The following is a 13,688-nucleotide window of genomic DNA, read 5'->3' on the forward strand; positions in this document are numbered from 1 at the left end:
TGTCAAAAATAAATAAAATCTTTAAAAAAAAGAACCATTTCCCTTAACCTATATTTATCTGTGTAAAGGTTAAGTATTAATTAGAGCAATATTAACTCTATACTTCTTTTTCACTTGGAGCTGGTCTGACTTCCTTTGAAAACCCCATGCACAACTTGAGCTCATATTTTGGATTTACTTTCATTGCCATGTTTTCTCAAGATCCAGAGGGAGACCTTGTAATTAAGAAGGAGAAGAATTTTACTTCTAGCCAAAGTTAGTTTGTACTTTTAATTACAGGTAAATGTAATAGCACATGCTTCAAAATTAACAGTAGCTTTCCACCTTAAAAAAAGGGGGGGGGGGACAATTTTCATATGAGTTGCATTTTTTTTTAAGATTTATTTATTTATTTTAGTGGAGGAGGGGCAGAGGCAGAGGGAGAGAGAATCTCAAGCAAACTCCATGCTTAGCACAGAGCTCAATGTGGGGCTGGATCCCACAACCCTGAGATCGTGACCTGAGCCAAAATTAAAAGTCAGACACTTAACCGACTGAGCCACCCAGGTGCCCCATATATGAGTTGCATTTTTGGAAGAGAAATTTTATAGTCCTCAATAAAAGTATTTTTCTACATGACTGACATGTAAATCCAATAGCAATACTGTAACAGAGTCACATCTGAGGGGGGTAGGGGGAAGATGAGGACCAAAAAGTCTACAGTCATCCAAGGTAAACGGATGTATCACGGGGTAAAATATTTCTATTATGAATTTGGACTAGTTTGCTTCTTAGGATTATCACATTCTAGAATGGGCCAAAATTCAGGAGAAATCATGCAGTATTTATAACCTGGCAAGACCGATGTTTCAAAGAAAAATGTGCCTACTGCCAAAATAAAGGAACAAACAAAAAACTGCTTTTTGATTCTTTTCCGCCCACAGCCTACTCTTCCTCCTTGTTTACCTGGCGGGTCCCGCAGCCTTGACAGAGCTTGGTGAGCATGGAGGGCATGCGCTTGAGTGCTGATGGCTTCCTGTAGTACTGGGGATATGCTCTGGCCATGCAGTTACTGATGTCTTTTGAGTCTGTTGCTGCCTGGATCTTGACTCTTTCACATCCCTGAGATGAACAGTAACTGTGGCCGTCCCTGTAGCTTTTGGCTTTGAGATACAAAAACAGCAACCTGAGCGGAACACAAACCAATCCACGGGATGTTAGACGGACTCTCACAAACTCACAAAAATTCCTCACATTGGCCTCAACCCCATAGGGCTATTCCTCTAATAAAGTAACTTCTCCTTAAAAGAAAATAAATGACAAAACTAATGAAGTCGTTTCTCCTTCCTTTCTATCCTCCTAGGGCCCTAAGTCAAATGCAACACTACTTTCAGAAAATATTTTGATGACCCGATTCAGTCATTCTGGAACATATCAAAGTTAATTTCTGGAGTGAAATAGTTCAATAGGTAATTTGGGAGGACGGACTTTGGTTTGGTTCAAAACTTCCTTGGAAAATTTTAGACTTGTGTTGAGTTTAGGATTTCATAACTTAGTGTGGTGGTTTTTTGTTTTTTTCTTCTTTTGGTTTATAAATCATTTTGGTTTAAGGCATAAATTTGAAATAAATAAAAATAGCAACTGTGACTTGCTTGGCTAAGGCCAAGATATGGTCTCCCATCAATTCCTGTGATGATTACTAAGAGCAGATGGGCCTGAGGTCCTTCTGTCTGTACTTTGGCCAAAATCAAGGGAAAGGAACAGACCCGCCCACTCGGAATTATCCTCCTGCTGCCAAGATGAATGGAAAAGTAACTTCCAGGCAACAGTCCAACGTCTGTCAGCAAACCTAGTCTTTCTGAACCAAAGAAGTCAAGACTATAAAGCATTTGATCAAATGTGATTGATTACTGGAGATCATGAATTCATATTTTAATATGAAGTCAGTGAACAATGAAAAGTTGCAGTTATGAGGTAAAAACCAGCCATTGTCCTAACATCAGTACTTTTAACATATATACATAAGGAATGAAAGGGGCCTAATTAAAAGTCATCAAAATGAATAGAATTAAAAAAGAATTAGAACCTCGAAGGCTGAGGGATTCTAAAAATGTCGGAATGGAGAAAAATATTTCCCAGCTAATCATTCATTTGTGATCCCTAGACCATCCTCACAAATTGGGGTGCTCCATTTATTTTTGTGGAAAATCAACAGGGAATGTGGAAGTTCTGTCATCTGTAGAATAAATGTCCAAATAGGTTGTTTTAAGTCTTACTGAAAATCAGCGACAATTATGGTAAAAAAAGACTTAAGCTCGTCACACAGGCTGCTGGAGGGGCCCTGGAGGGCAAATGAGCTACATCTTCTTCAAAAAACTAACAAGACACTTAACTGAACCCCAACCTCATGCCCCTTCTCCCCATTCTGAACTTTCATCTTTCCCCCAAACATGCCATGCTGCGTTCTTCCATGCCTCCATGCACCTATCCGCACTGCTCCTGGGGACACCTGACCCCTCTCTTTTTCCATCTCCTCCTACTCATTCCTCAGGAGTTAGCCCCAGTGTCACCCTCTTGGGATGTCACTGGTCATCCTATGCTGGGCTTCTGGGTGACCTCAGAAGGCACAATGAATATCGCACTATAGGAATTACAGCATTTAAACCTCTAGCTCGCTAATGACTTGCTTTACGGGCCCATGTCCTTCAGTGGACTGTGAAAAATGGGTCTTATTCACATGAGTATCTTTACAGTACCTAGACAATGGCATGTGATAGGAATGTCAGCTTAAGGAATGGATACTGAAGGAGCATGCTACTTGCTGGAAGAGTACAGGAGATCAAGCCTACCATAGCCCAAAGGCTGAGAGACTGTAACTGGATAAAGGCAGACAAAGCCAACAGGACCCCGGGTGAACAGGATTAGAATTAAAAAGTGGAAAGACGCAGCCTAGAGAAAGTTGAAAGCAAATACGCCATGGTTAACAGTGGTTTGGTTTGGTTGTTTTTTTAAACTCAAGGTCAGCTTGAGAGATCACCTTAAAGGAAGAAAAAAATGAGCTTTTCCTGAAATATGAATTCTTTCCCATGTAAATAATCATCTTAAGGGCTGTCATAGAAAAAAAAAATTATTTTAATTTTCAATTGGGCCTACTGGTTCTTCATTGACAAGGGTAATTTCTCTCTCCCAATTGCCTTAATAGGTATATGCAAACATCTTCATTTGATTCCTGCCGCCAACTATAATTACGAGTCCTTCTACTTCTCTAAACCTCTAATAGTGATGAGCAGAGAATTACCCACATCAGCTGCTTTCCTAAACAGCCGTCCCATCACAACCTATTCTTAGTTAGGCTGAAGAACTAGTAATTTCACCATTAAAGAAAAATAGCAATAATTCTCATTCACTGGTTGCACCCAATTACCCCGTGCTGGAGTCAAAATAGAATTTCCTCTCAGACTGCTTCCTCTGCAATTCTTCCAGTGAATGCACAGGCTCATATTCTTCCATTTTGGATAACGAGCCATTATGGCGCTGTAAAAAGCCAAAGGTAACCTGAAAACTTGTGTTTGATGGATAGCAGAGGCCAAGTCGAATCCAGTCATTCCTGTAAAGGAGAGACAATAAAACAATGAATTCACACTTGAGCCTATGTATCTTGAGTACTACAGCATATGTAAATTTCAGCCACGATTTCTCTCCTCCTTAAATTTCTGATGCGTATTGATTGAGCCACTAACAATGGAAGTTCTGTACCACGACATACTAGCAAATCGCCTGCCTCTGTACGTTCCCCAAACTTCTCTTACCAATATATTTACGACAATTGTCTCGCTTACAAAAATGTCTTGGTCTCAACAGGACTTAAGAGAATGTGAATAGAAGTTGGATAAAATGTACTTAGACACTACAAGAGGATAATAAAATTAAGTGAGATTACTGGGAATGGGATGCATGAAAATGGAAGAAACACTAACAGCCTGACAGTGGGAGTGGAGTGTACGCTGGTAAAATCTTTCCAAAGAATTTTTTTTAATTTTACTTACTTTTTTTTTTTTTAAGTAATCTCTACACCCAATGGGGGACTCAAACTCACAACCCTGAGATGAGGAGTCACACGCTCCACAGACTGAGCCAGCCAGGTGCCCCTCCAAAGAATTTTTTTGTTCATAAATGTATTTTTTTCCTTTATGATTGCATTAGGATAAAAACTTAGTGGTAAAACTGCTGGATATAAAGGCATATGTATTTTATTTATTTATTTATTTAACAGAGAGAGAGAGAGAGAGCACAAGTAGGCAGAGCGGCAGGCAGAGGGAGAGGGAGAAGCAGGCTCTCCGCCGAGCAGGAAGCCTGATGTGGGGCTCGATATCAGGACCCCAAGATCATGACCTGAGCCGAAGGCAGATGCTTAATCAACTGAGCCACCCAGGTGCCACAAGACATATGTATTTTTAAAGCTTTCGATGCATATTACCAAATTGCTGTGGTTTTTTTTTTTCTTACGTAATATCCTGTCTTTAGATACAAAATCAACACTTTCTGGAAACCATTAAAAATATTTCCCCTTTTTTAATCATTTGCTGATTGAAGGCATTTTCTAAGTTGTGGTAAAATATCCATAACCAAAAATTTATCTTTTTATCCACTTTTAACTCCACGGTTCAGTGGCATTAAGTACATTCACAAGGTTCTACACTTACCACCACTCTTCCAAAGAATATTTAAACAACAGGTAACAAGGCCTTAAAATTATTCATGCAGATTTTACCAGTAATCCCACTAAAGAATAACTAGTAACAAAGACCAGGAAAGATGCTTTACACAGTATCATTTATAATAGCAAAAAGGGGGTGTAGAGGGGCTGGCAGAAGTAAAACAAGGTATGTGCTCACGGAGGAAGAGAGTAGTCAAGTAAATTTTGGTATATCTATATGCTCCGAAAACACATAAGGGTGGAGAGAGACAGGAGAATAATACGTTTCTAATGCCTCACTCTGATTAGAAGAATTATAGGTTATTTCCATTTTCTTTGTTTTTCTCTATTCTCCTTATTTTATTTAATGAATAAGCACAGCTCTTATTGTTTTTAAAGTGTTATTTGTAGAAATGGCACTGTGACAGGATCTATGACCTCTCCATAATCACATTAAATTTGGGGGGGAAAACTGTCCTTCTCTTCCTCTTGCCTCTGACCATGATGTAATTTTTATAAACTTTCAGCTACTTAAGCCAGGAAAATCTGACTGAACTTCCAAAGCCCATGCGGATTTTTGAAACTTCTGGGTTCAGCCTCGTTTCACTTTAAAAGATTTTTATTCACTCAGTACTTTTCCAAAAGTTACGTGTGATCTTTACAGAACCCTGTATACCATTTGGTTGTAATCTCTCGCCTCAAATTCATACCCTGCCGGATAGAAGTCTCTGAATTACTGATCACTCTGACATTTCTCCTCGGTCCTCTCTGACCATCACTGTTTCTTTCACTGCCTTCTCTGCGGCTCATTCCTGGGACTGGTCATATTGGACTGGCTTTTGGAAACCTCATCCTGGACACAATGTGAACTAAGGATTGGAGGTGGGGAGATCACGTAGGATCCAGGAGAGAGATGATAACGGTCTGAACTCAGCCACAAGCAGTAGGGGTGGAAAGAAGTGGAGAGACTTGAACACCGTTAAGGAGACAGGACCAACAGGCTTTGGTCGCTGATGGGATGGGATGAAGGAGAAGCAGAGTCAGTGATGAGTCCTGGGATTTTTGCCTTGGTTGACTCAGTAGGCAGGGTGGCGATTCTCCAGCAAAGGCACAGAGAAATAGCAGTTAATGTTAGAGGAAAACAGTCATGGTCCGGTTTAGAGCAGGTGCTGGGGCCCTAACATCACAGAAGGGCAACCACTGATATTCACAGCTCCTTGGAAGTGACCTACGTAGAGCTGAATTTCTACATGTTCTAGGCCCACCTCTGTTCATTTCAAGTGGGTGTTTTAAGAGAGCTGTGACAAGTCAGAGCATTAGGACCAGCCAGGGGAATAGGCCGTTTCAATTTTTCCAATACCTATCTGAGCAGTCTCATGGAGTCCCCAGCGTTCACCATCACACCCAACTAGACTGGTTACGATGGCCTTTCGAAATTGTCCCATTCCTCCTTTCCAGCATCATCTGTCACTTCCCCTGACGCACCCCATGCTCCCATCACACTGAATCCATCCGTCCCTGAGCAGAACCAGCCCTTTCTCAATGGTATTGCTTTTCCAACAAGACTGGTCCCTTAGTATCACTTCATCCGTGCAGCCTGGCCCAGGCCCCGGAGGCAGCATTATTGCTCTATCCTTTTTCCACTAAAAATAGCACTGGTTTGTCAATGTACTTAAAATTTATTCTACCTGGGTAATAGGCGCTCCCGAAAAACAAGTCCTTTTCTCATTCATCTTTAGATCAGCAGGCACACAGAAAACACTTGAATAAATTAATGTAAAAATAGAGCCTTTGATTGAAAGTAGTATTATTAGGACAGACAACTGAAATCAAGAAGGGACAGAAAGATGCTTTCCAGCAGGCGTGGTAAGTGCCTGGCATTCACACCCTGATTCTTCTCCCTCTTGCCTGTAGCTGACATTACTTATCAATCACGCCGCTCTCTTCTGTCAGGTCTAAACTGGGCCTCGAAAATTTTTTCATTTTCTAGATAACCAAGTGCTCAGTTGGAATGCCAGATAAAACTTCTTCCCATCCCAGCTATGGGGAATTAAAGCCCTCGACAGACTATAGTAAAGGCTCTTGTTAAGTGGCTTTCTGCACACAATACTTCGACCACAGACAAAAAGAAATGTTTTTTAGGGACGCCTGGGTGGCTCAGTCGGTTAAGCGGCTGCCTTCGGCTCAGGTCATGATTCCAGGGTCCTGGGATCGAGCCCCACGTCGGGCTCCCTGCTCAGTGGAGAGTCTGCTTCTCCCTCTCCCTCTGCCTGCCTCTCTGCCTACCTGTGCTCTCTATCTATCTGTCAAATAAATAAATAAATAAATCTTTAAAAAAAAAAAAGAAATGTTTTTTAAATGACAGGATTCAGTCTGTGAAACTGCTTAATTCCATCAACAAAAAACATGTAAGAAGAACAAAGTACGTGAAATCGGCATTCTTCACTTGCTACCAAAGCAATATGGTATCATTTGTCTCCACGAAATTACGACTTGCTCCACTATTTGAAATAACAGTAATGCAGACATACTTGTTGAAGTTTACGAGGTACAGAAAAGCAGTCCTTGGTGCCGGTCCATTCCAGTGGATGGTGTAGCCCTTTTCCAGCATGATCACAGGCTGGTACTGAGGAAAGGTAGCCTTCTGGTTAATGCCCCGGAGCACCATAGGGTAGGAGGGATACTCATCTCGCGTGATGGTCATAGTCAGATTCTGAGTGCTCCATGTCTGCACATAAACCTTCAAAAAGCAATTAAGAATTAAAGGGGAGAAGACTCTTAACTACAGAGAACACACTGGTGGTTACCAGAGGGGAGGTGAGGGGCGGGGGGTGAAATAGGAACTGGGGATTCAAGAGTACACTTATCGTGATGAGCACTGAGTCATGTGTAAGATTGCTGAATCACTACATCATACATCTAAAACTAATCGAACACTTTATGTTAACTATACTAGAATTAAAATTAAAAACCCAAGGGGCGCCTGGGTGGCTCAGTCGGTTAAGCATCTGCCTTCGGCTCAGGTCATGATCTCGGGGTCCTGGGATCGAATCCCACGTGGGGCTCCCTGCTCAACGGGGAGTCTGCTTCTCCCTCTCCCTCTGCCCTTCCCCCTCTGTGCTCCTGCTCTCTCTCTCAAATAAATAAAAATCTTTTTAAAAAATTAAAAACTTAATAAATTTATTTTAAAAAAAGAATTAAAGAGGAGAGAACGAAAGCTTAGATAAGCTAAACAAACATCTGCAGCACAAAGTTCATTGTCTCTCCTTCCAGAACAGAGGTTCTGTGATCTGAGCCAGACTAAATGAGTAGTAGCCAACTTCATCCTAAGTTATACTTAAAATGAAGCCGACTTAAACTGGAATGGTAAAAACAGACCAAGCATTCTGCTAGCCAAGATCTTCATCATCTCTTCCACTACCACAGGCCAGCTTATTCATCAGAACATAAAACCTTTGCGGCTTATATAGCTTGTCAAAGAAATACCTCAGTCTGAAGAACACACATACAAATCCGTAAATTAATATGAAAACTGATACCCTCCAGTCAAATCTGAAAGCCTTTCCTCTAAAACAAGAGATGGAAAACTGAAATATCTTTGAGCTTTGGCTTTCAATTTTCCATGACCTACCTCAGCCCAAGAAGTCATTTTTCATGCATTCAAAAAAAAAAAAAAAAAAAAAAGCTATAAAGCACTTTGCAAAAACTGGAAAAATATATTAAACAGAGACAAATTTGAAAATTCTGAATTTATTCCAGTGGCATTTGCGCCCCTCGCTGTGCCAAAATGAAACCTTCTCCAAATGCATCCTCCAAAGAACACACCTCAGAACAATTTCCTAAAACAAATCATTATCCTGTAACAGAATTCTCCAGGAGGATTAAAACATTTGCAGAAGACGGCATTTAATCCACAATAGTTCTTTTTCTTCCTGTCATTTCTACGTTTTGTCTGTATTGATTCCTCATGTATACAACCCATGAGCCAGAAAAGCTCCTTAGGTCTCATTCATGTTTGACTATTTCAATATAATAACACTCTTCTTGGGGCGCCTGGGTGGCTCAGTCGTTGGGCATCTGCCTTCAGCTCAGGTCATGATCCCAGGGTCCTGGGATCGAGCCCCGCATCGGGCTCCCTGTTTAGCGGGAAGCCTGCTTCTCTCTCTGCCTCTCCTACTCCCCCTGCTTGTGTTCCCTCTCTCGCTGTCTCTCTCTGTCAAATAAATAAATAAAATCTTTAAAAAATAATAATAATAATACTCTTCTTTATGGACACCCCTTAAAGATTTAAAATAAAGATAGGAAATACATATTTTGAGACTACCAATTGTCTTCATTTAAATATATTTAGTATGTACTATATATTAAATTATAGTTACTAGACATACATATTATACTTATTTTTAAAAACGTTTATATTTAATCTATATTTATTATATAGATTATATAAATATATAATATAAAATATAAGTTAAAATAATATAACTTTAAAACTAGGTTGTAATATAAAAAACAGATTATATATATTAGGTTATATGTAATAGACAACAGGAGATAGATCAATCTCCTGCCTTCTTTCAAATCCAGAAAGGATAGGAAGTGACACATGTAACTTTATTTTTTTTTTAAGATTTTATTTATTTATTTGGGGGGGGAGAGAGCAAAAACGGGGAGCAGCAGAGGGAGAGGGAGAGGGAGAAGCAGACTTCCCACTGAGCAGGGAGCCTGATGTGGGACTCGATCCCAGGACCCTGGGATCATGATCTGAGTCGAAGGCAGACGCTCAACTGACTGAGCCACCCAGGCACCCCTGTAACTTTAATTCTCCTTATGTTTCCACCTTTCTTCCTGAGCCCCTTTAACCCTCGAGTTAGCGAAGAGTTAAAATATATTTATAAAAGCCAAACAACTATTATTGCATCTTGAGATCCAGGTGCTTCTACCTTTTGCCTAAAAACATATAGTCTTATTTTGTTTCTACCTTTTGCCTAAAAACATATAGTCTTATACATTATCTAAGTAACAAATGGCTGCAGATCTGGGCTCCCAGCCCAAAACCCAAATTCTCAGGAGAAGATTTCTGACTTGTGGTCCTACCATTCCCAGAACCTCCTAGGAAGCATTAGATGACTTACTTCTTTCTTCGTCCTCCAATAAAAATTGAATTACTACTCTGCTTTGTAAGATAGGATTAGGTTCACATTCTCGAATACATTTGAAATCCAAAGGGTTGATGGGCACATTTATAATAATTTTCTATTTCATTGGTGAGCACATACCACTTTCAGACACACACCCATGAAATTTAACTAAAACTGTAGCTACAAAAAAGAGCTAAAAGCTTTTTGGTTTTGTTTTATTTTAATTCTAGAATTTCTACAGCATCTTAGGTTAACTTAGGTTTGCTGGCAATTCTGATTAAGAATAAGATGAAAGGAAAAAAGAAATTACATTTCAAACCACATTCTTTTCTTCTCTACTCTAGTTAATTCTCCATTTTTTCCTCGTCTTTTCCAGAACTTAGGCAAGAATAACATTTTTTTTTCCTTATGGGGATGAGAAATCCCACAACAAAGAAGTTAATACTCCTTTAAAATTAAGCCAGAAAACTCCCTCCAATATTTATCCCTCTGCCTAATTCTCTAATTTAGTAGAGATAATGACCCTGAAAGCAAAGAATAAATCTCCCTCTCAGAGGGCACTGTGGTAGCATGGCAAGAAAACCTGGCCTAAGACTTAGGTAATACGGGTTCTCACCCCACCTATATCCCAAGCATATTTAACCAAGGGCAAATTGTCCTACCACTCTTGGACCCACGTTTCCACTTGTTTAATTGCTTTGGAGCAAGAGAACTTGAAATAAAATTGTATGAGTCCATGATCCCTCATGAATTTTTTTTCCCTTTTTTCCTAAAGAAAAATCATGCTTTGGAGTCCATGATCCCTCATGAATTTTTTTTCCCTTTTTTCCTAAAGAAAAATCATGCTTTGGAAAGGATCAATCACGCTGAAGAGCAGGAGAACCCTGCTCGTGGAAGCGATGCTGCTGGGAGCTGGTTCGGAGCCAGGCATCGTAATGCACAAGGGCTTACCTGGGCATAGTTCCCGCTGCAGACCACCGCGTTCCATTTGGTAATGTTCACACAGCTCGGGTGGCGGATCAGGTAGTTGTCAATTCTTCCCACATAAGCATCCTTGTATCCTGTCACAGAGCCATCAATGTCGTGGAATATGGAGTTCTTATCACCATCCAGCTCGCAATCTTCAAACCAGGGGCCAGGCTTTCCAAAGAAGACATTCAAAGACACCTGCCGGCAGTGAAAAAACAGGACCTCACAACATGAAGGCTGCTACCATCCTGGCTGGCATCCCCTGCAAGGATCCAACAGCATATCTATTTCAACCGCTTTAAGGTTAGAGCACTTGCGAGTCACAGTTCACGGTCATCAACAATGGCACCCAGTCAGTCAAACTGTTCAATTACTTATGACATGGTTGGGCAAAAAAAAAAAAAAAAAAAGTTACAGAGCCTTGCGGATTGTGGAAGCCAAGTGGCAAATGTTTAAAACATATTTGGTGTTTTCCTTTTTTTCCATTTAAAAACGATTACCTGCTCTCCAGACAAAACTAACCTTGGTAAGAGACTCAGAACAGTCGTGGGAAGGGGAAATATGCAGTCATGCCTATTTGTTAAAAATTATAAACTTTACACTCAAGGTGTGTGCATTTCCCTGCCTGCTAATTATAACTCAAGTAAATAAAAATCTATTATAAATTCTATCTTCTGAGCTAGTTCATCATTTTATTTCACTCCAAATGCTTTAGTTGCTTGTTCATTTGACTCCCCCTACCCATCCCACCACCAAAAAACAAGTATAGCTGCAAACTGAAACACCGTCCAAGTGTTGCCTTGGTATGCTGGGGGACCGCTGGACGCACCAGAATCTGCTGAAAAGTGTTACTGTCTCCTCAACATCGACCAAACCCAGCAGAGTAATTTCCATGTCAGGTAGAGTTAATTTAAGGCTTTTGTTAAACACATAGTTCACAGCTGCAAAGCAGGCTGCAGGTGACACGTTTTATAGTCCTTAGCTGCTTCTTATTAGTGGTAAATTATTCACGTTATGCAAAGCCTTGCAGATACACCTCTAAAATGCTTTCATGTACTCATCACCCTCGGATGTTGTAAAATCAGCTGAACATCTAAATGATGGGCAACTCAATGAAAAATCAGTGATGTTTGGGACAAGTGGCTCTACATTCTTAGTTGTAGGCTTTTTTTTTTTCATTTCCCTGTACCTTCTATGGTTGAATCTAAGAGACGTTTAGGGCATATTTCCCACCTTTTCGGAGAGAACGAAATTGGCAAACCATCCCCTTTACAGACTGTTCCCAGGGCATTAGCACCATCAGACCCCCCCAGGCTGATGACCACTACACTCGAACAGCACGGATGTTAGAACTCGGGAACCCCACAGCCAATGTTAACACCCGATGAACTGTTTTTCAGAACAACTGCATCAGGGGTCACTAGAACTCCGCGTACGGAAAGGTCTGTGTGGGCAGTAAGTGAACGCCCAACCTCTACCCTGGAAAGCTGCTCCAAGGACCGCCCTATTTACTTATATGGGAAGCTATCCACTAGTGTAGCCCTCCCTCTTTCCCCTGGAGTCACAGGACCTAAAAGAGAACCGGTCAACCAAGATGGCACCCCAATCTGCACCTGGGCTTCTGTTTCATGCCTCAGCCATTCTGGAAAACCAGATACAGACTCTGGTAAACTATCCCATGTTCTATTTTAAACGAGGCAGAGTCTGCCTGTGGACATGAATGAGAGAACCACGAGCCACTTCCCAGTTGCAGCCCCCGTGGGAGCGGTGAGCAAGGAGGCCTGAGACTCAACCTCCCTGTTCCACAGTCATCTTGGAACAGGCAAGATGGCGGAGGGTGAGGTACGTAATCAACTATCCTGTGTGCTCAGGGTCCAGACGGCACTGATGAAACTACTAAGAAAACGATTTCTCTAGGCTACTGCATTGTAAACAATTATTTCTCAGTCTTCTTTGCAGTCTTCATAAAAACCTTCCAACAGTTTGTAGCTGTATCTGGCTTATACCAGCCCCGTACTCCTCTTCTTTCCCATCCTTTTATCCTCTGGTTCCCCAGAAGACTAAGCCCCAGACAAGTAAAATACCAGAAAGAACTCAGCTCTCTTCGTAGATTATTACAAAGAACTTCCCCAAATGCTATGTCCTGCTGTTCCTCTGAAACTCTCCCATACCCATGCCCGTGTCATCACTTTAAGCCAATGTCCCTTCTGAGGTATCACTTGAAGGTCAAAAATACCTCAGGTCACACGGGACTTCTGTTCTCAACTTGAACTCAACAGGACAGTGTGCATGGAATGAGGAGTCTCTCTTGCATCTACTTCTCCTGCCAGTTGTAAAGACTCAGTACAACTGAGTTACTTTGTTACTTTGTGTTTTTGTCTTTGGGAATGAGCTATTCTCCGCCCCCCCCCGCCCCCGCCCCCGCCATGGTCACCACATGGGTACAGTAAGGACATACTTACATGTGGACCAAACTTCACGAGGGAGATGTTATTCCTGGGAGTTATCTGCCAGGGATTCTTCACGAGGAACCCAATAGCACTGGTGTACCTATCCGGGGTGGGCACGTATTTTTTGAAAGTACACCTGGTTAGATGAATGGGTCCGTCATAAATCTGAAAGCCTCTAATGGGGAACGTCCTGTTGAAATACAAGATTTTGTTTAATGCACATGGGCCCCTCCCTGTATCGGCACTTCACTCACACATTTGTTTTATAAACACTATTGAATCTCCCGGACACACTAAGCACAATTCTAGGATCCAGTGGTACCAAGATAAGATCCCTGTTCAAACGAAACATACACTGCAATGGGAGAGGCAAAGAGAACAACAACGGATAATTTCAGATAGTAAGTGCTATGGGGGCAGTGAGAGATGGTACTACGACAGATTGGGGGTGAG

General features: G+C 41.2%; 1 protein-coding gene across 6 annotated transcripts in view; it reads right to left on the minus strand.

Moving 5' to 3' along the window:
* Positions 1 to 13,688, minus strand: part of CEMIP2 (cell migration inducing hyaluronidase 2) — a 79,549-nt gene that overhangs the window by 11,341 nt on the left and 54,520 nt on the right. For 5 of the 6 annotated variants that reach the window (XM_036079967.2, XM_036079951.2, XM_078062154.1 and 2 more), the window contains 5 exons: positions 13,248 to 13,425; positions 10,768 to 10,983; positions 7,207 to 7,415; positions 3,404 to 3,586; positions 946 to 1,165 (listed from right to left, as the gene is read on the minus strand). In XM_036079967.2, the coding sequence (XP_035935860.1) occupies positions 946 to 1,165; positions 3,404 to 3,586; positions 7,207 to 7,415; positions 10,768 to 10,983; positions 13,248 to 13,425 (1,006 nt within the window). Of the gene's footprint in view, positions 1 to 945; positions 1,166 to 2,836; positions 2,929 to 3,403; positions 3,587 to 7,206; positions 7,416 to 10,767; positions 10,984 to 13,247; positions 13,426 to 13,688 lie in introns of those variants that run through there. The other variant, XM_036080021.2, reaches the window with a different exon arrangement.

Source organism: Halichoerus grypus, chromosome 14 (genome assembly GCF_964656455.1).
Source record: "Halichoerus grypus chromosome 14, mHalGry1.hap1.1, whole genome shotgun sequence".
NCBI lineage: Eukaryota > Metazoa > Chordata > Mammalia > Carnivora > Phocidae > Halichoerus > Halichoerus grypus.